The sequence below is a fragment of the Urocitellus parryii genome, chromosome 6 (genome assembly GCF_045843805.1).
Source record: "Urocitellus parryii isolate mUroPar1 chromosome 6, mUroPar1.hap1, whole genome shotgun sequence".
In the NCBI taxonomy this organism is placed as follows: domain Eukaryota; kingdom Metazoa; phylum Chordata; class Mammalia; order Rodentia; family Sciuridae; genus Urocitellus; species Urocitellus parryii.
In genome coordinates this window covers 152434466-152456771 of record NC_135536.1, presented here as the reverse complement: position 1 = coordinate 152456771, position 22306 = coordinate 152434466, and the positions used below count along the sequence as shown (strand labels likewise).

General features: G+C 37.9%; 1 protein-coding gene across 1 annotated transcript; it reads left to right on the top strand.

Moving 5' to 3' along the window:
- Nucleotides 1-617: 617 nt before the first annotated feature.
- Nucleotides 618-13318, top strand: LOC113185790 (cystatin-13-like). Its single transcript, XM_026393023.2, has 3 exons — nucleotides 618-845; nucleotides 6821-6934; nucleotides 13235-13318. Exons 1-3 carry the CDS (start codon nucleotides 618-620, stop codon nucleotides 13316-13318), a joined length of 426 nt encoding a protein of 141 aa, XP_026248808.1.
- The last annotated feature ends 8988 nt before the right edge of the window (nucleotides 13319-22306 follow it).

Sequence of the window (22306 nt, the reverse complement as noted above, 5' to 3'; positions counted from 1 at the left end):
TTTCAGGCTCTTTCCTAGTGTGCCACCCTTCCAGCTAGATCCTCTGTGTACTGACCAGCCTGGAAACTCTCTGAACCCTATCTTTTTGGGTTTCTATAGAAGCTTCATTTCATAGGCATGATTGATTAAATCACTGATCATTGGTGAGGGATTCAGTCTCCATCCTCTTCCTTACTGGAGGTCAAGGGTGGGACTGAAAATTCCAATCTGTTCATCACATGGTTTCTCTGCCAACTACCCTCCAACCTGAGGTTATCTAGGAACTCGGAAAGAACCATCTCATTAGCATAAACTCAGTTATGGCTAAACAGGGCTTGTTATAGATAAGACATGCACTCCTATTAGAACCCTATGACTTGGGAAATCCCACTGGTTTTAGAGCCTTGTGCCAGAAACTGGGGATGAAGACCAAATGCATAATTATTATTATATTACAGTATCACAATGTTAACATAAGTTCCTTCCTTTTAGCTCATAGCAGTGCCAAGAAGAGTTGGGGTGATTGGATTTCTGCAGACATAAGGCAGTAGCCCATCACCCCCCACTCTAAGTCCACATCTGACCCAGCCCTTGAAGAACAGAAAGACCTTGGCTTGTGATACCTTGACTGAGGCACCATGGCCAGACTCTGCCAGGCCCTGCTGCTCCTGATGGTCACTGTGGCCCTTTTGTCCAGAAGAATCCAAGCCCGGGACTCACCAAAGATTATAAGAAAATTCCAAAACATCTCTAAATCCTATGTTTACGTGCAACAGGCGCTCTGGTATGCCATGAAAGAATATAACAAGGCCAGCAAAGACTCGTACTACTTCAGGGCGGTGGAGATTCTAAACTCCCAAGAGCAGGTGGGTGAAGCATTTGTTCTTTGCTGTTTCATTCCCTGTCTTCAGCCAGAACCTATTATCTATAGATAGTTATTGCAATGAGAAATAGAATACAACCAAGGGACCAACAAGCTATATTTTATACCTTATTATTCTGAGATGGATTTGAAACAAAATATTCATTAAGATAATTTAAAATTGATTATAGTTACATTTCAAAGTAGAGGTCAGAGCCCAGAAGGCAGCTTTAATGGGACCAAGTTTGGGACAAGTTGAGCATCAGCAGCATGAGTAACCACAGGGATGCATTATAACAAAGTGAGCAGACTGTGACTTGGAGTCCAACTGATGCCGTAAGAATAAACCTGGAAGGCTCTTTACAGAAAAACACCCATTCATAGCAGTGACAAAAAAGACATAAGTAGAAAAGTACCTTTTGAAACCATCACAATAATAACCAATTCAGGCAAGATTATCAGTGAATCCTACAACCACTGGGTGAGAGTGCTGAGATGAATTGTGTGGCAAGGATTGCTTATTATAATTGTGTTTATAGCAGCATCACCACAGACAGACACATGAACAATGAGCTGAACCATGACCCTATGATGACTACAGCGTCGCTAGGAATAGGAATTTTCCATGCTCATTGTAATGTTACAGGATTACCTTTGTAAGTGCACACCATTCTGTGGTGTATGACTATAGTTAAACAAAGGGGCAAAAGCTATCCTTACAATCAAGACATGGGCTGAGTGCCTCCCTTGCCACATGTTCATCACCAACACTGGGGCAAATTGACATCCCATATCCACCAATGTGATGTGCTGAGAGGGCATGATCTCATATGTACATTGTATTCCTGCATAAAAAAGTGCCCTAGATGTAATTATGAGAAACAATCAAATCCACAATATGGGATATTCTATACTCAAGAGATATTAATGTCATGGAAGGGGGAAAAGCTGTGAAATTGTTCTCCAGTAAAGGATGCTTAGGAAACATGATAACCAGTCCAATATTATCTCTTGAATATAAAAGAAAAAATGATGAATTTTATTTGGACAACTGAGGAAATTTGAATATGGACTATGTAATATAAAAGAGACTTATATGAATGTTAAATTTCTTGAGAGAGCTGATTGTAATGTTGTTTGTTAGAAGCCTGAGATAGGGTGCAGAAGAGCATGCTGAGGGAATGAAAATTAGGTCATTCCTGATTGGATTTCGAGGAATAAAGTGTGGCAGAAGTAAATAGAGTGGTGACACTGGACTCAGCTCACAATGTCACTGACCTGACATGCAGCAGAGAGACTGAAGGTAGATAGCCAATAATCTCCAGTGTATTATGTTGCTAAGATGGGAAGTTTGGTTGGTTGGGTATATTAAATACTCTTTTTCAACTTACAACGGATTTATAAGGATGTAATCCTGTTGTAACTCAGGGAACATCTGCATAATTTGAATATAAAGCTGTGTTTCTCAGCTGGGAATGGTTTGCTTCACCAGAAGATTGTTGGCAATACCTAGAGATGTTTGTGGTTGTTATGATTGAAGGTTCTGCTACAAGCATCTAGTGAGTTGAGGCCAGGGATGCTGCTACTGGACATACTAGAATACACAGGCCAGTTCCCAAACTTCAGCCCCCAAATTTCAGTGGCACTGAGGTTAAGAAATTTGATCTACAGTCATAGAAAATTTCTAGGAGTACATTTGAAAGTTGTTGAATTAAAATATGAGAGCAGACTCAATTTCTTGCATTTCTATTCTGGCTCGTTGTTGCTGAGGGCACCATAAAAACAGTTGGCTCTGTCATTCTGCTATTTGTTATGCATTTATATACATTACTGAAAACTTTAAAAGTGTGTTTTATATTCATGCAATTATAGTGTTGCACTGTATTTTTGCTGCTTAAGATGTCTTGGAAATCAATAAAAGTGTACTTAGATTTAACTCATAATTTGCACTGTATCTTAGGTAAAAAATTTCAGTCATTAGGTTTGTTGATAGGAAAACTGCAACAATAAAAATCCCTATGCACACATCACTAGGATATGCACTCTGGATTTGAATTCCTTGTTTAGAGAGTCATTTGCAAGAAAATGGCAAATTGACCCTCAATAGGGCTAAATCAAGTTTTAAATTAGTATTTATTTTATGATATTGGGGATTGAACTTAGGTTTCTCATTCATGCTATAGATCAAATCAGTTTAATTGATTTTTGCCAATGCTGCAGGTCTGAGGACATCTCTTGCCTGTTATCACCGATAGTAGATCTCATTTGTCTTTCAGATGATTGCCAATCTGATGGATGCAAAAATAACATCTTGTTTTATTTCTCTGTACCATGAAGAGTGTCTTTTATTGATTTCATGGGATAATATGTACTTTCTTTGATAATTTTTCTTTTTTGCCTGCATTATTTGTCTTGCTCTTATGAATTAGTAGTTGTTCTTTATATGCTGTTCAAATTAATTCATTGTTTTTATATATACTGCCAATATTTTGCACTTTTCTTTTTCTTGTTTGTAGTTTGATATTATTTATAGGGTCTGGATTTTTGAAAACATATTGACATAGAATTTAATTTTTTATTCCTTTAAGTTTTTTGGGTTTTCCATGAAAATAGAGCAAAGAGTAAGTGAAGTAACGGAAGGAGATTGAGGGGGAGGGCAATGGGATTGCAGAAGGAAGGAAATACACCATGAAACAAACACAAATATGCTGTGTCCATATCTAAATATTTACCAAATATATATATATATATAAATTTATACCACAGTGAATTCCACCTTTATGTACATCAATAAAGCCCCAATTAAAAGATATAAATAAATAGAAGGAAGCCCAGCAGAGTACATAATATGTAAAAGGGGTAAAGAGGAAGCACTAGGGACTGAAATGGGGATAATTAATTCCATGAATACAAAATTATGTCAGTCTGATCTCCACTATTTGAGTAACTGTAATACACTAATAAATATTCAGGCCTAACTAAGTGAAATAACAACCAGTTATTAATTAGTAATGAATGCTTTTCTTTTAGAAATTTATTAAATTAAAAACATTTTCATTAAAAAAATTTTTTTTGAGTTTTTTGTCTCAAGAAGTCTTTTTCTATTTAAAGTATAACTGTTGTAATTCTTCTAAGACATTTATAATTTTTAAATCACTAATCTATCCTGCATTTATTTTTACTTATAGAACAGGCACTAGATCTAACTTTTACATTAAAAAAAGGTCAATTGTCCCAAGTCTCTTTAGTAAAGAGTCTCTATGTTTTGAAAAGCCAGCACACCATAGACCAAATATTTAAATATATTGAATTTATTGTAGGATTCTACAATACAATTCTCTTCCCTTGATCTGTTTATCAGATCTTGGGCCTGAATTAGAATTTTCTATGGAGTAGAACAAATGATATGGTTTGAATGTGTCCCCACCAAAAAAAAAAAAAAAAAAAAACAAAACCACAAAACAAAACAAATATGTTGGAAACTTAATCCCAGTGCAATAGCACTGGAAGGTAGGCTCAGATGTTTGGTGTTTCCATCATGATTGGATCGATGCTGATTATGAAAGGGCTTGAAGCTGTGAGTGAGATGGCTTGCCCTTACTCTCTTGTGCATTCTTTTGCCCTCTGATGCTCACTGTGAGTGGCTCTCACAGTGAGAAGGCCCTCAGATGCAGGTCCTTGGTTGTGGATTGCTCAGCTTCCAGAATTTTAAGAAATAAATATCTATTTTTTTTAATAAATCACCTAGTCTCAGATAGTCAATTTTAGCAGCACAAAACAGACTAAGTTCTCTATGTTATTCTTCTTTTGTTATTAACACGTGTTGTATTCAGAGTTTCACTGTGACATCTCCATACATGCACATACTGTGCATTGATCATATCCACTCTCCTTTCTACTCTCTCTTTCCTTCTTTGGTCTCTCCACTCCCCCATCTCTCTGGTCATTCCCAAATAATTTCTATTTTCAGTTTGTTTTTTTCCCAAAATTTCCAAATATGAGAGAAAAAATGTGATACTTGTCTTTCTGCTTTTGGTTTATTTTGTTTAACATGATGTCCTTTTAGGACCGGAGGTGTGGCTCAGTGACAGATTATGTTCCCGAGTACTTAGCATGCATAACTCCCTGGGTTCAACCCCCAGCACCAAACCAAACCAAACCAAATCAAACCAAACTAACCAAACCGAACCAAACCTAACCAAACCAAACCACCTTTTGGTTGGGATTTTGTCTTTCAATATTACATTTGGTTGCATTTAGCAACAGTATGTCCACTCTTTGTTTTTTTCCAGAAAAGATGTTTATTTATTTTTTTTGTTTTGTATTTTTTGATACCAGGGTTTGATCCCAGAGACACTTAACTACTGAGCCACATCCCCAGCCCCCTCCCCCCTTTTTAAACTTTTTATTCTGAGACTTTTTATTTTTCATTTCATTTGCCTTTATCCTAACCCCAGGTTTAAAAGTCTCATATGACGAGATCAAGTTCACCAAGTTAATATCCTTATCCATCTTAAAGTTAGTTATGCTTTAAAAGTGAGTGAAACCTGCCATTTTCACAGTCCTAAGTATCTTACAGGGCAGGGACAGCAAGGGTGGGGACTTTGGGGGCATATTAGAATTCTGCCTGCTAGGCTCATTTTATTCAGTGCCTGGGCAACTTTCCCAGAATTTCTAAAATATCTATTATATTTTCTTATTTATCTATGATTGTTTTGGGACTAGTTACTGTTTCACTTGGTCATTAATATGTTTTCTCCTTTAAAAGTCTTATAGACCTTGTTTTTCTAGTTGAGTCCCTCTTCTTTTCCCCTGTTTTTTTTTTTTTTTGGTAAATATTGGTGCATTATAATTATACATAAAAGTGGAATTTATTGTGGTATATTTGTACATAGACATAGTATAATTTGGTCAGTTTCATTCCCCAGTACCTCCTCATGCCTTCTCCTCTTTTACTCTTTCTTGATCCCCCTCCTTTATTGGTCTCCCTTATATTTTTGTGAGATACCTTTTTTATCCCCCCCTTTTTTTGTATGCATGAGAGAAAACGTTTGACCCTTGTTTTTTTTTTTTTTTTTGAGGCTAGTTTTACTTATCATGATATGTTTCCGTTCATATCCATTCATTTGCTAGCAAATGTCATACTTTTATTCTCCTTTATGGCTGATGAATACTCCATCATGTATGCATACTACATTTTCTTTACCATTCATCTGTTAAGGGGCTGGTTCCATAGCTTGGCTATTGTGAATTGCACTGCTATAAACACTACCATGTGTGTGTAAATATAGTATGCTGATTTTAGTGTTTTTTTTTTTTGATAAATACCAAGGAGTGGGAGAGCTGGGTCATATGGTGGTTGTTGCACCTTTCTCAATAATAAAAAGCCTATATTTCATGTTGCATAACTACATCTATCTAAGAAGGCCCTCCTTGGGTAGAAGGAGGGTTGGCTGGGGGCTCAGTGCTGGTAGGATGTCTAGGAAGTAGGGCTTTTAGAGGCTCCATTACATGGACTGTGGTATGGATTACTGAAACTGACAAAAGATGGAAGGTCTTAGGAAAAATCAATCCACTCTGAAAGTTTCAGTTCTGGAACATGTCAATATCCCCTCAATATTTATTGATTAGGTGTGAAGATGAAAAAACTGTTATGTATTTCTTAAACCTCAATAAGTAAACTATTAGGTTTTCCATGGGGATTTTTTTTTTGTGTGTGTGGGGAAAGATAGTTTTCTTGCTTTATCCTGGGGACTGTTGCCATTACTTTAAGATTAAATAACATAATGAGAAAGAAAGAGATATAAAGGTAAGAATCCCTCCAAATTATCCCCAAACTTCTGGAAAAGACATGTAGAAGAGAGGAAAGACATGGAGACATTCTTGCCCTAGGCAGCCAATTGGCATGCTTGTTTACCAGAAGTGATAATTGATACCGTTTTCTTTTTTGATGTTTAATTTTTAATTACTCATTGACAGGTAACAGATAGTTTGGAGTACTATATTGAAGCCAAAATTGCCCGAACAATGTGCAAGAAAACTTCAGGAGAAAATGAAAACTGCTTATTTCAACAAAATCCTGAAATGCAAAAGGTATGTGGCCGAGACGAGGGGAGTGATAGCCCTAGTTAGATTTGTGTACCAGGCGAAGAAAATTGACTAGACTAATTCTACTTTATTTTCTAGTTCCCTTTTCATTGCAAATTTATTTATTTGTTCACTATGGTGAGGATCGAATCCAGGGCATCTGCTAGGCAAGTGCTTCACCAATGAGCCACATGACCAGCCCTCTAGTTTGCATTTTAAGCCAAGTTCTGATCATATTCAGGACCTAGGACAGCCAGGTTCTAGACCTGGAGCACTGTATCTATGATCTGTTGTTACTTCTAACCTCCTCCACCCCACCAATACACACACATACGTACACCCCCCCCCCCACACACACTAAAAGCAAAACCAACTCAATATTTCTCACTATTTTGCAATCTAGGTTGAGTTGTGCTGTTCAATTACTCCTCCCCCTGTGCTGTGGTGTGTGCTGGAGGAGGCATGTCCCAGATGAGTGGTTTGCTCACATCTGGTAACAGGGGATAAGCAAGTATGTCTCACACTGCTCAGATCTCTTGTAGAGTGACCTGTTGTCCTGTCCAGATTGAGGTATTTCCTGGGATATGGACCTTTCATTGCTAACACCAGGGAAATTTTAGCCAAACCAGTAATGTCCTAAGGAAGTTTGTATTTTAAAGAACTTCTAAGAATAGTTAGGCAGACCCTGCTACAGTACTGATAGAGAAGCAATGGATGCCAGCCATCTTGGTAGATTACCTCTTCCAGGCATGACCACCCCCAGTCCCTAAAATACTTGAGAGAGGATTTGTCTCAGTGCAGGTCTCCACAAGCTTGGGAACACAAGGAGGAACTCTTGAAGGATACCCATAGTCCAGCTGCCATGTGAAAGGGCCGGAGGCTGTAGATGGCCTTTTACACCAACTTGGCTTCCTGTGTCAGTCTTCTGCTTCTTAGCATTAGAGGTGAGGGACAATCCCAGCTGAATCCAGGTCTTGTGCCCAGATGGAGACAGTCACAAAGGGGCCATCCTTAATCAGACATTTCCTTACTCTCCTCATGTTTCATTGGCAGGGACATTTTATATCTAGATTTAATCCTTTTAAGCAACAAATATTTTCTAAAAATGAATTCTTATAAAAATATAAGAAATGAAAGTGATGATATGCCTCTTTGGGCCCTTGATGTTGTCCCAAATGACCTCTGTTCAGGAGTTTCCAGGGATATATACCATTTGTGTAGACAGTCTCAAGATTATTGCACTATCAATGTGCCTATATGGATAGAGCTTTTATTCTCTTTCCTTTTTTTCTTTTTAATAACTGCTGACCTACACTGTATTTTGATGTGACTTTCTTTTCACATTTATCTTGTCAATCTTCTCATTGATTATTTTCAATTTTTCACTTATATAAGTGAAGCTGCATTGAAAATCTTTATACACATTATATTTCTGTGCCTTATGTAGTTTTTGCATATTTTGCATATACCTAAACTGGCACGAGATATGGCTAGGCATAAGTAATAGAACATTGGTGCTTGCCCAAGACTACTCAGACATGCTACAATAAAAAATATTTTAATGAATAGTAAATATCACAGCAGGATGCCAAAGTTCAAGTGAATGGCTGCATCTAGAGAGTGAATTCTTGTAATCAGCTATTAGAAATAGCTTTAAAAAGTAATGCTTTAAAAATTTAGGTAGGTACTGAGAATAATATATTAAATACCCATGTGCCTACCACACAGATTTCACAACTATTATCTTTTATCAGATTAATTTTAAATATTTATTATTTTTATTTTTAAGATAGATCTTATTGTTTATATTTAAGGTATCTCATATGATGTTATAGGACATACATAGATAGTAAAATGGATACTATCATGAAATAAGTAAACATGTCCATTATTTTACATATCCATTTTTCTTTTCATGGTATAAATAACTAAAATAAAATAATTTAGCAGGAATCGCAGATAAAGTTTAATCTTAAACTATAATCTTCACATTGTACATTAGTTCTCTAGACTTGTTCACTCTACATAGCTGCTATTTTTGTAACTTCCAACCTATGTCTTCCTATTTTTTTCCCTGCCTCTGGGTAATCATTATTATATTCTCTATTTCCGTGTATAAGTGATCATTCCAATATTTTTCTTTCTGTGTTGGACTTATTTATTTAGAATGTCTTCCAGATCCATACATGTTGTGAAAAATGGCAAAATCTCCTTTTTAAAGTCTAAATAATATTCTATTGTCTTTATATTCCAAGATTTTCTTACCCATTCATCCATTGGTATATACTAGCCTGTTTTCATATCTTGGCCATCGTGAATAATGCTGCAATAAACACAGGAGTTCAAGTGTCTTTATGAGGTAGTGATTTCATTTCTAGAGATTACTGGGTCATCTAGTAGATCTATTTTGAATTTTGGGGGAACCTTCATACTGTTTTCCATGATGGCTGCACCAATCTACCTTCCCACCTACAGCATACAAGGCTCTGTTTTTTCCACATCCTTGGCAGAATTGGTTGCCTCCTGACTTTTTTTTTTTTTTTTTTTTTTTTGAGAGAGAGAGAGAGAGAGAGAGAGAGAGAGAGAGAGAGAGAGAGAGAGAATGTTTCAATATTTATTTTTCAGTTTTAGGCGGACACATCTTTGTTTGTATGTGGTCCCGGGCCGCACGCATGCCAGGCGAGTGCGCTACCGCTTGAGCCACATCCCCAGCCCTGCCTCCTGACTTTTTGATAGTTGTTATCCTAATGTGTGTTATTAAATATTTATTTAAGAGGAAAAATGTTATACATCTATTACACTTTCCCTCTCAAAGATAACCAATATTCCAAAATTAATGAGTAATATTCTTATCCATGTTTTGAAACTTAAAGAAAGAAAACTATTTATGTAGGGTCTTTGTATGTTTTTCAAAATCAAATGATTTTGTAAGTTTCTTTTTTTTTTTTTATTCCTTATGCTTTCAGATCTATTTGTGTTGGTGCAATCTGCTAGTATTTATTAAGCCAATAATTTCTTGGATCGATTGATATATATGAACATTGTCCAAATTAATTTTTATTACTGTATATTAAGCTATCACATGACCATGTGACATTGTATTTAGCTATTTCCCTATTTTGGCAGCTTTTGAGTATTTTCAGCTTTTCACTTTTAGGAGCAATGCAACTTCGAGAGTCCTGCTGACAGTCCCAGGGGTGAGAATCTCCCCAAGGATGAGATTGGGAGTAGAGTTTGGATAAATTCAGTGTTAATATGATTGGCCACACTTTGCTGTCCAAGGTGGTTAAACCAACACATTCTATCAGTGGTATAAGCCACAGATCATTTCCCCCTTTGCCTTGTCTACTTCTAAAATTGGTGTTAGGGTCATAAGTTTTTCTTATGTGCATGTGTGAAATGTCATCTTCTCATCATTTCACTTTGGGTCTCCCTGATTTTCAACCAGATGAGAAATGTGTTGACATTCCTAGCTTTTCACTTCTAAGACTTGAAAAGTTTAATATACTTTTCCCTGGGGGAATCAGATGGCCTTTAACTAGAGCTGTAGCCTTAGGTGGTGGAGGATCCTGTGATTCCCTGACCTCACTCTCCTCCTGGCTCTTCCTGCTGTTATATTCTCTTGACCAAACCCACCTTGAAGCCAGAGGATGCCCACGACACAGAGCATAGAAGTCACAAGTCAAGGGTGCCCATTGCCATGGTCATAGTGGTTAGAGATTGATGTCACCCCTTTGAAAGATTAGAGGGCAAGGGTACCTATTGGTAAAGCCCATAGTAGTCACCCTTGAAAGAGAGAGACAATGGACAAAAAGTGTCTCAGGGCAGAGGCGGAGACATGAGATCAGTGTGAAACCCTCAAGTCTACTGGAATACCTCAGCTGAGAGATGACATTGGTTGAGTTGGTGTAGATAATCAGGTTCTGGATGCCTATGAAAGTCTTGGTCAGAATTTAATGATGCATTGACAATGGCACACGAGAAGGGGAAAATCAAGGATGAATTCAGGTCTGAGGGGTCTGGAGCGAGTTTACTGTCTTGGTTTTTGTTACAAGAAATCCACTTGCATCCCCCCCCCCTTTTTTGTCACGAGGTAGTTCTTGTCTGTCCTTACCCTTGTATATGAGCTTTTCTTTTTCATCTACAGAGCTGCTGTAGATTTGAACTGAACTGTTTCCTTGGGCTATGTATTATATTGGGATTTCAGAAGGCTAAACATCTGGGATCATTGGAAGATAAATTTCAAAGCTTGATAATATTTTAAGTAGCTATTAACCTAGAGAATTAATATAGAATATTTTGAAAATTTAAAAAATATTAAATATACTGAAATCAACAATATCCTTATTTAATGCTTACCACTGTCAATGTATTCTTATATATTCTACTTTTCTCTCCCATTTTTGGTACTGAGTATTGAATCCAGGGCCTTGCGCATTACAAGCAAGCACTCTACCACTGAGCTCCACCCCGGCTCATCTATTTTATATTATGTTTATATTTTGGGTAGTTAGTAGCATAACAAACACCGTTTCATAAGTCTAGCTTTTTGTTTAATAATAAAAGCTAAGTACTTCCTAAACTATAAAATTATTTGAGATCATAATGTAGTGAAACTACCTGATTTCATTTTATGGGGCTTCCACATATTATTTAGACAATTCCCAATGAATGAGTTACTTAAGTTTTCCTCCCCACCAAGTTTTAACTATTAAGAACATTGTGATATTTCTATGTGTGTGTGTGGAAAGCACCAATCACAGATGGATAAATGGATGAGTAGGAGGAGTATCAGTGGAGTGCAGGGGGTTAGTCAGGAGGCAGCAGTGAGGAGAAATAGGGACTGAAATGGAGTGTGTCAGATTCCATACATGTATGATTTTGTTGGTATGAACCCAGCTACTACACATAGCTATAATTCTCTACTAAAAAAAGAAAAAAAATACATAAACAGAACAGTGTAATAAAAATACTCTTTAAAAATTCTTTTTGTGTGTATATCTAATTATTGTTTCCTCGTAGGCAAAATTTCCAGAGATTGAATTATTTATGCAATGCTTTTCTACATTTTAAGGACTTTTAATATACATTGCAAAACTACCCATAAGGACTGGTCTTGATTATTATTTTTTTTAGCTCTTCTCCCTAGGCTGGTCCAGAAATTATTCAGTTAGTTAGTTAATCCTCTGATAAGTCCAGCATTCACTATCTCCCATCCCACCACCAATTGTGCTTACTGATACTGGATGTTCTTCTTCTCCCTCTGTACACTACAGAGAAGACTCTGGTCTTTTATTGCCTGTCTGGGTTGCTTGTGGCTTGTCTTATTTTACCTCTCAAACTGTTCCTCTACCTTTATATCTTGTACAACTTTACCTCTACTTGATGCTGCCATTCATGTTCACCTCGATGTCTTGCCAATATTCTTTATATTTTCATTCTAACTAAATGAAGATTTTAGGAAAGATAAGAAGAAAACAAGTGTGCTCATTCCCATCATAAGCCTGAAGACCCAAATGCTCTTCAGGATTATGGGACTAGATCTATGTGTCTCTTCCCAGCTCTACAGCTACAAGCTTTTATTTTATTTTTTAAATTTCTGGTCAAATTTTGATCCAGCTTTCTGAAGTATGCAGGATCCTGTACTCTCTCCTTCTCCTTCTCCTCCTTCTACTTACCTTCTTTTTTTTTTTTTGTAGTAGGGATTGAACCCAGGGCTGCTTAACCCGAAGTCACATCCCCAGTCTCTTTATTTTTTTAATTTTGAGTCAAAGTCTTGCTAAGTTGCTTAGGGCTCTCTCTCGGTTGCTGAGGCTGGCTTTGAATTTGTGATCCTTTTGCCTTAGCCTCCTGAGTCACTGGGATTACAGGCTTGCACCACCATGCCTGGCCTCCTATACTATTCTTGTAACATTGGTTCCCTAGGGTAGGATGGAGTGGGCCCTCAATGCAGCATGGGGTCTCCATGGGCTACAGGAAAGTCAGTGTGGCTGAACACAAAGATTTCCAAAGGATAAGTAGTTCCTGGTCTCAGGCCCTTGCTCTCCTTGAGCAAATAAAGCCACACTTATGGTGTCTCAGATCACAGGGGCATGAATTAATGAGGACCCATTTTACTGAGTGAGGCTGGCACTTCAGCCTAAGGTATACAGTCTGTGGACTCTGGTGAGTTTTGTTGATTCAGACAGCATCTTAACTTTCCTGAGGCAAATTTTGGGCCTGGAAAATAGGAGAGCCTATTTTTTTTCTCCTTTTCCCATTTGTTTTCATACCAGCTAATTTCTCTCTCTCTCTTTTTTTTTTTAGGTGTATTTTTGCACTTTCATTGTTAGGTCCAAGCCATGGAAATTCGAACTCAACATGCTGAAGAAACAATGCAAAGATGTCTAGCACATTCTGCCACACTCAGTTCCATTTTAAAGAAGTAAAGGCACTTGCAAGACATTTGAACACCACAGTTGACTCCTTGACTTCTTTTTGTGGCCTTTTGCTTTTTTGTTTTCCAGGGGCTAATGCTGAGAATGTGTGATGGTTTTTATAGGATGGCAACTTCATCTATTAGCAGTGACAATCTACAGCCAGTAAAATAGCTGTTTCTACACCTCACCAAGCTCTAAATACAAATTACCTTTCACTGATGACTTTTCCTGGGAAATTACTCTCAATTGCCTGAAGCATGGTGGATATTTCTGTAAATTTCAGAAAGTCTGACTACCAGGAGAGTGACTAGCCATGGATTCCACAGAAATCTCCCTGCCCAAGACCAGAGCTCAAGGGCTTAGGAACACTTGGTTACAAACCCAAGAACAATTGGAAGTCCAGAATGGTCTATTTGGAGATTTGAGTTGGTTTCAAGTTGAAGCAGGAAAGTTCAAGAATAATTTAGGTGCCTGGAGAATAAGCACTCTCTCTCTCTCTCTCTCTCTCTGTTGGTGTGTAAGTATGTGTCTGCAGTTGGATATATCAGTTATCTAATTCTGTAGGAGGAATCAGCTAGACATTTAGTGGCTTAAGCAATCTATTTATGCATCTCATGATATCTGAGAGTCAGGAATCTAGAGGTGGCTGGGTTTGGCTGAGTGGTTTTAGAATTCACCTCTCATAATGTTACACTCAAACATTCACTATGCTGCCATCATCTGAAGGTTTAATTGTCTCAAAAAATCCACTTTCAAGATGGCTTATTCATGTGGCTGCAGGTTGGCAGTGGTTGTTAATCAGAAGTCTCTGTTCTCATCCATGTGGGCCTCTCCACAAGGCTTCATGAGGCTTGATAATGATGTCTGGCTTCATCCACACTGTGTTCTCAAAGACCAAGATGGAAGTCACATGCCCTTGGTGACCAAGCTATAGATCTCAAACTCCATAGATTCCGCCTTGTATTATTGGTCACTGAGACTCAATGTGGGAGGGGACTCTAAAAAAGCATGAGAATTACGGGAGGCCATCCTGGAGCACATCATGACGTGTGTGTGTGTGTGTGTGTGTGTGTGTGTGTGTGCGCGCGCGCGCGCACTTGTGCATGCCTGTATGTATTCATGTGTGAGCTGAGCTGGTGTGGGAGATAACATGAGCAAAAGGAGTCACTTTCCAAAATCTAGTGATGGAGACTATAGCACTGGTGTGTAGGTGGAGGCCAGGTAGAGATAACACTGAACAGGGTCAGGTTCTAAATTAAACATGGGAAAGAAAGAAGATAAAGTTCAGAGGCCACCTGTACAATAGCCCTCCTCAAAAACAAAACATCTTACTCAGAACACCTCTGCTCTTATCTAGCAGAGTCAACTGCAGCCATCTGAGCCTCTGCCTTAGAGCTTTCTCTGCCACGGAGGGGCTGGCTTAGGTGTCAAGGAGATACTGGTTCTGAGAACCTTCATCCAATGCCAGATATGGGAGGATTAAAAATGCTGGCCTTCTGACCCCTCAGAATATAACCTGAGGGTATGCTAACCAGTCTATGAGGAGTGTCAGCAAGATTGAGTGCAGGTCATTCCCATTGTTCACTATTGCATGCTGCTTCTGTTCCTTCCTGTTTCCCTATATCACTGCCCTTCTGATATTTTCTGGAGTCACCACTAAATAAGGCACTTGTACTTGAATTTTTATATCTAATTTGTCTTCTGGAGGACTCAACCTAATTGTGGAGCCTAGTTATATTGTAAGGGGAAGCCTGTGGCCTCCTGGGGCTTGCCTGTGTGAAGTCAGGCAGTGAACACACTTTATCTGCTCTTCCTTCATCTCAGTCAGCAGATGTGTTCTGGGGAGGGAAACTCAAGTGGAACTCTTCTGTATTATGCCTGACCTCAGTCTCTGTTCACCCCAGAGTTCTGAGGACATTGTCAAGGCAGATCTTATCCTATTCTTTTTCCCACTTCAGGTTAGAGCTTTCTATGTAGCTACATGCAGTACCTATAGGTTGCAACTTTTGCTCACCTCTGTCCTTCAGCTCCCAAGGACTGAAACCTATGCTTCCAGGGCACTAGTTCTCATTTGGTCCTTAGCTAAAGTTGGCCCATCTTACTTGGTACTATGACCATATATAGAGAAGGACTCTTTGCTGAAACCTGAAATGTGGTTGAAGAACTGGAAACATCTGGGCAGTTCACATGCCCTGGGATATGGTCATTTATAATATAACCCAAACACCTGTGGTTTGGCTTGGGGCCAACCAAACCTTACCACCCATACCCAAGTTCAACTGTGTTAGAATCTACAGTGCTTTGCTTCAGGTTTGGCTATTTAAAACCTCATATCCCTGTGGACCCATTAAATTAGATAAAGAATTGGGATCAAAACTGTTCTATTTACTTAAAAAAAAAGGTTTTACTTGTATTGACCCACAGCTGGCAACATTTTCATGTGAACATAGAGGTACCTGAGAGAAATTCAGCATTGGCTTCTTGTCTACTAAGGTCTCATTAACCTCAGTAACACCAAGGAAGATGCACCAATGGATTCCCATCATTCACACACCCTTATGGAGATCTTGCTCTTTGGAGGACAACATGGATGACAGAAGTATTGGTTTTTGCCTTCATGTCATTCTTTTTCCTTAGCTCATAATTTTGGAAAAGAAAAAGGAGAGGATAGAGTAAAAAAAAAATCGTCTTACATGAGAATGTAAATTAGAATAACCATTATGGAAAATTGGGTAGAACTTCTTAAAAAAATTAGAAATATGGGCTGGGAATGTGGCTCAGGCGGTAGCGCGCTCGCCTGGCATGCGTGCGGCCTGGGTTCGATCCTCAGCACCACATACCAACAAAGATGTTGTGTCTGCCGAGAACTAAAAAATAAATATTAAAAATTCTCTCTCTCTCTCTCTCTCTCTCTCTCTCTCTCTCTCCTCTCTCACTCTCTCTTTAAAAAAAATTAGAAATAGAACTATCATGTTTTCCAGTAATCCTGCTACTCTGTGTGTGCACCTGGGGTAAGGGGTTGGGTAGAATGTATGTGGAAATCAGTATATCAAATATCTGCACTTGTGTGTTTAGAGCACTATTAAAAAACAGAAAAGATAGGGAATCAAACCTGGGTATCTATCAATAGATGAATGGATAAAGAAAATTTCAATATATACATACAATGGATACATTCAGACATAAAAATATCTCACCATTTGTTTAACATAGATGATACTGGAAGACTTTTTGTTAAATGAGACAGGTAAGGCTCAGAAGATAAAAACCACATGCTTTAATCAAATATGAACCTAAATGTTGATCTCAGAGATGCAGAGGTAGAATAGTGGTAACCTGGGGCTGAGAATGGTGGAAAGAGAGATCCAGGGAGAAGCCAGAGCTCCAATCCTGCAGGATGTATTGAGACAAAAGGGAAATCTGAGTCTTGATTTCCTAAAGTGGAAATTTGGAATGTGCAGAAGTCATCCCATTTAAAGAGTGGTCCTTGTGCATGTACTGTGAGAGCACCTTCCCCTTTCAAGGCTCTAACCCACCTGCCCATACTGTGTCAAAGAAAGCCTTTTAGATTCCAAGATGGCGGGCCAAAGGGAGTCAGCATCCTGTGTCGCTCCCTGACCCAGGTCGGAATACTGCATCTCAGAGAGTGTAAGAGGACCCCTATACAGCTGATTTCCTCAGAAATCACCAGAGCTGTGACCTTTGTGCAGTGTTCAGAGCCTCAGTGTTCAAGTAGGACTCCAGGCCCTGGTGCCTGAAACCCAAAGCCTGCGCAGTTCTAGCTCACCCATGACTCCCAAGCCGCTTAACAGAATCACCTATCAGCACCTCTGCAGAACTTGGGACTGCGCTCTGCTCCCACACAAGTCACTTGGTGACTACTTACCCACAGCACAACGCCATCGCCCAGCTCCCCCCCACCTCACCAGACACCCCGTTGCTGGAAGCAGACCAACTCCATCTTGGATAACCTTTCTCGCCATATTTGCTGGGGGCAGCTCTCAGCTCGGATCTCCATCTGGCCAGGTACCAGGTATCCAACTCCCCCTGGCCCCCAGCAGTGACCTTGGCACAGTTACCACTCAACACAAAAAACAGCTCCCAGATGGGCAGGTGTGCTGTTTGACCAGGGCACCGCCCACCTGGTGTGAGCCTGATTGTAAGAGGGTCCCGCAGGTGGGAACTGCTAAATGAGAGGGGATGGGACTAAAGTTTAGAGCCTAACAGAGAGACCAGGAGCTGGGAAATCTCCAGGCAAGAGAGGGAGACAATACTGGGAGCTCAAGTCAGATGAGCGGACCCATGTCTGTTTTAAGCTGGTTACCTACACCATCCTGAGGGCAGAGACGCCAGCTTAAAACAGACAGCCCCAGATGAGAGGAGAAACAGAAAAGAAATGGATCTCTAAAATTAGCAACAACCCTGGTTTCTTCTTTCGAGTATTTTTTTTCTCTTCTACCCCTCTATCCTCTGGTCCTCATATCCCCAACATATGTGAAACCAAGAACTTTGCATATAGAGATGTTGTATATGCCTTTTTTGTCTATTCTTTTTGTTTTCTTTTTTCTTCTGTCATTTTTCTTTCCCCCTTCAAATTTTACTATTTTAACATATTGTATTTCTCTAAATAAATATGCAGACTTGTTTTATGTACTCTACTATCTTCCCACATACTTGTCTACCCTAAATTACTTCCTGTCTATTCTCTTGCTACTAACCCTCTTCATTAGATTTCTCTTTCACATTTCCTAAGATATACTATTCTATACTCTTACATCTTTCCCCCTCAGCACATCATCCTACACCCCACCCTAGTTTATTGTCCCCTGTAAACCTTTTTATGAAACTACTAATTATATTTTAGATAATAATTGAATTCAACATTTCTGTACATTGAGACTAAACTGTAAATGTATTAATATAACAAATTGTTCATAGGTGATATATTGTTGATATTGGGATCAGCTAATATTGTCCTTCCCCACAAAGGAGGGATCTTGGAACCCAAAAGGAACACTACAAAGCTATGGAGTAATAACACCCCAGACCCACAGAGTCGGAAAGGAAGACACAATAAGCAACATGAAAAGACAGGGTAGAAAGTACCAGAAACAAATCAATACACCACATTATTAGAATCATTGGCAGCCACAGCGGAAGAAATGACAGAGAAAGAGTTCAGGATATACATGGTTAAAATGTTCTATGAACTCAAGGAAGATATAAGAGAGCAAATACAAGCAATGAAAGATCACTTTGACAAGGAGCTACATAAACAAATCCAAGAAGCAAAAGATCACCTCAACAAGGAAATAGAGGTTCTAAAAAAAAAAAAAACAAACCAAACAGAAGTCCTTGAAATGAAAGAAATAATAACCCAAATTAAAAGCTCAACTGAAAGGGCTGGGGTTGTGGCTCAGTGGTAGAGTGCTCACCTAGCATGCATGAGGCACTGGGTTCGATCCTCAGCACCACATAAATGTAAAATAAAGATATTGTGTCCACCTAAAACTTAAGAATCAATATTTTTTTAAAGAAAAAAAAGCTCAAATGAAAGCATCACCAACATAGTAGACCACTTAGAAGATAGGATATCAGACAATAAAGATAAAATATATAATCTTAAAAAGAACATAGACCTCACAGTGATAATGGTAAGATACCATAAGCAGAATATTCAAGAAATATGGGATAGCATAAAGAGACCAAATTTGAGTTATTGGGATATAGGAAGGCATAGAGGTCCAAACCAAAGAAATGAACAATCTATTCAATGAAATAATATCAGAAAACTTTTCAAACATGAAAAATGAATTGGAAATCCAAATTCAAGAAGCCTACAAATGTACAAAATTACAACAGATCCACACCAACGCACAATATAAGAAAAGTGCCCAACAGACAGAATAAGGAGATAATATTAAAAGCCTTGAGAGAAAGGAATCAGATTACATATAAGGGAAAATCAATTAGGATAATAGCAGATTGTTCAACACAGACCCTGGAGACTAAAAGATATATCAAGCTCTGAAAGAAAATGAGTGCCAACCAAGAATCTTGTATCCAGCAAAATTAAGCTTCAGATTTGAAGATGAAATAAAAACCTCCCATGATAAACTAAAGTTAAAAGAATTTATAGCTAGAAAATCAGCACTACAAAACATCCTTGGCAAAATATTCCATGAAGAAGAAACAAAAAACAACAATGAAAAGCTAATCAAAGAAGAAAATCAAGTCAAGTTAAATAACAAAAACAAATATGGCTGGAAATACAAACCATATCTCAATGATAGCCCTGAATGTTAATGGCTTAAACTCACCAATCAAAAGACACAGGCTACCAGACTGGATTAAAAAAAAAAGACCCAGCAATATGCTGCTTCCAGGAGACTCATCTGATAGGAAAAGATATACACAGATTGAAGGTGAAAGGTTGGGACAAATCATACCACTCACATGGGCTGCAGAATCAAGCAGGGGTTTCCATTCTCACAACAAATAAAGTAGACTTCAAGTCAAAGATAATAAAAAGGGATAAAGCTGGACATTACATGCTGCTCAAGGGAACCATACACCAACAAGACATAACATTCATAAATATATATGCCCCAAACAATGGTGCAGCTATGTTCATCAAAGAACTTCTTTTCAAGTTCAAGAGTCAAATTGATCACCACACAATAATCTTGGTGACTTTAACACACCTCTTTTATCACTGGATGGATCTTCCAAACAAAAGTTGAATAAAGAAACTATAGAACTCAATAATACAATAAATAACTTAGACTTAACTTACATATATAGAATATTTCAACCTTCATCAAGTGGATGCACTTTCTTCTCAGCAGCACACATAGATCCTTTTCTAAAATAGACCATATACTATGTCACAAAGCAACTCTTAGCAAATACAAAGATACTACCATACATTTTATCAGATTGTAATAGAATGAAATTGGAAATCAAAATAAAAAATAAAAATTTCTCCATCACCTGGAGACTAAACAATATGCTACTGGATGAACAATAGGTTACAGAAGACATCAAGGAGGAGATTAAAAAATTCTTAGAGGTAAATGAGAACATAGACACAACGTATCGAAATCTCTGGGACACTATGAAAGCAGTACTAAGAGGAAAGATCTTTGAATGGAATTCACTCCTTAAAAGAAGAAAAAGTCAACAAATAAATGACCTCACTTTACATCTCAAAGCCCTAGAAAAAGAAGAACAAATCAACAGCAAAAGCAGTAGAAGGCAATAAATAATTAAAATTAGAGCTGAAATTAATGAAATCAAAGCAAAAGAAATGATTGAAAAAATTGACAAAAAAGTTGGTTCTTTGAAAAAAAATAAAATTGACAGACCCTTAGCTATGCTAACGAAGAGAAGGAGAGAGAAAATTCAAAATTACCAACATATGTGTTGAAAAAGGTAATATCACAACAGACACTACAGAAATACAGAGGATAATTAGAAATTATTTTAAAAACTTATACTCCAGTAAATAGAAGACATTGAAGGCATTGACAAATTTCTTAAGTCACATGATTTTCCCAGATTGAATCAGGAATATATACATAATTTAAACAGACCAATATCGAGTGATGAAATAGAAGACACCATCAGAAGCTTACCAACCAAGAAAAGACCAGGACAGGATGAATAACAGCAGAGTTCTACAAGCCCTTTAAAGAAGAACTAATACCAATACTCTACAATTTATTTCAGGAAATAGAGAAAGAGGCAGTACTTCCAAACCCATTATATGAGGCCAATATCACCCTAATCCCCAAACCAGGCAAAGACACATCAAAGAAAGAAAACTTCAGACCAATAACTCTAATGAACATAGATGCAAAAATTCTCAATAAAATTCTGGCAAATTGAATACAAAAACATATCAAAAAGATTGTGCACCATGATCAAGTGGGATTCATCCCAGGGATACAAGGTTGGTTCAACATACGGAAATCAATAAATGTAATTTATCACATCAATAGACTCAAAGATAAAAATCATATGAGCATCTCAATAGACACCAGAAAAAGCATTTGACAAAATACAGCATGCTTTCATGTTCAAAACACCAGAAAAACTAGGGATGCTAAGAATATTTCTCAATATCGTAAAGGCTGTCTATTCTAAGCCTCAGGCCAACATCATTCTAAATGGAGAAACATTGAAGGAATTCCCTCTAAAATCTGGAAAAAGACAGGGATGCCCTCTTTCACCACTTCTATTCAACATAGTTCTTGAAACATTGGCCAGAGCAATTAGACAGATGAAAGAAATTAAAGGGATATGTATAAAAAAGAACTTAAATTAGCATTATTCAATGACGATATGATTCTATACCTAGAAGACCCAAAAAGCTTTATCAGAAAACTTATAGAACTAGTAAATGAATTCAGAAAGTAGCAGGATATAAAATCAAAACCCATAAATCAAAGGCATTTCTGTATATCAGTGACAAATCCTCTGAGAAGGAAATGAGGAAAAACTATCACATTTATAATAACCCCGCCCCCCCCCCAAAAAAAAGATACTTGGGAATCAACTTAATGAAAGAGGTAAAAGATTCATACAATGAAAACTACAAAACCCTAAAGACAGAAATCAAAGAAGACCTTAGAAGATGGAGTGATCTACCTTGCTCTTGGATAGGCAGAAATAATATTATCAAAATGACCATATTACCAAAAACACTATACAGATTTAATGCAATTCTGATTAAAATCCCAATGGTATTCCTCATAGAAACAGAAAAAGCAATCATGAAACTAATTTGGAAAAATAAGAGACCCAGAATAGCTAAAACAATCCTTAGCAGGAAGAGTGAAGCAGGTGGCATCACTATACCAGAGCTTAAACTATACTACAGAGCAATAGTAACAACAACAACAAAAAAAACCACAGCATGGTATTGGCACCAAACAGACTGGTAGACCAATGGTAC

Coding starts and splice junctions, on each gene's coding strand:
- LOC113185790 (XM_026393023.2), top strand. CDS start 618: ATGGCCAGACTCTGCCAGGCCCTGCTGCTCCTGATGGTCACTGTGGCC. Junction 846..6,820: donor TTCTAAACTCCCAAGAGCAG/GTGGGTGAAGCA, acceptor ACTCATTGACAG/GTAACAGATAGTTTGGAGTA. Junction 6,935..13,234: donor AAAATCCTGAAATGCAAAAG/GTATGTGGCCGA, acceptor TTTTTTTTTTAG/GTGTATTTTTGCACTTTCAT.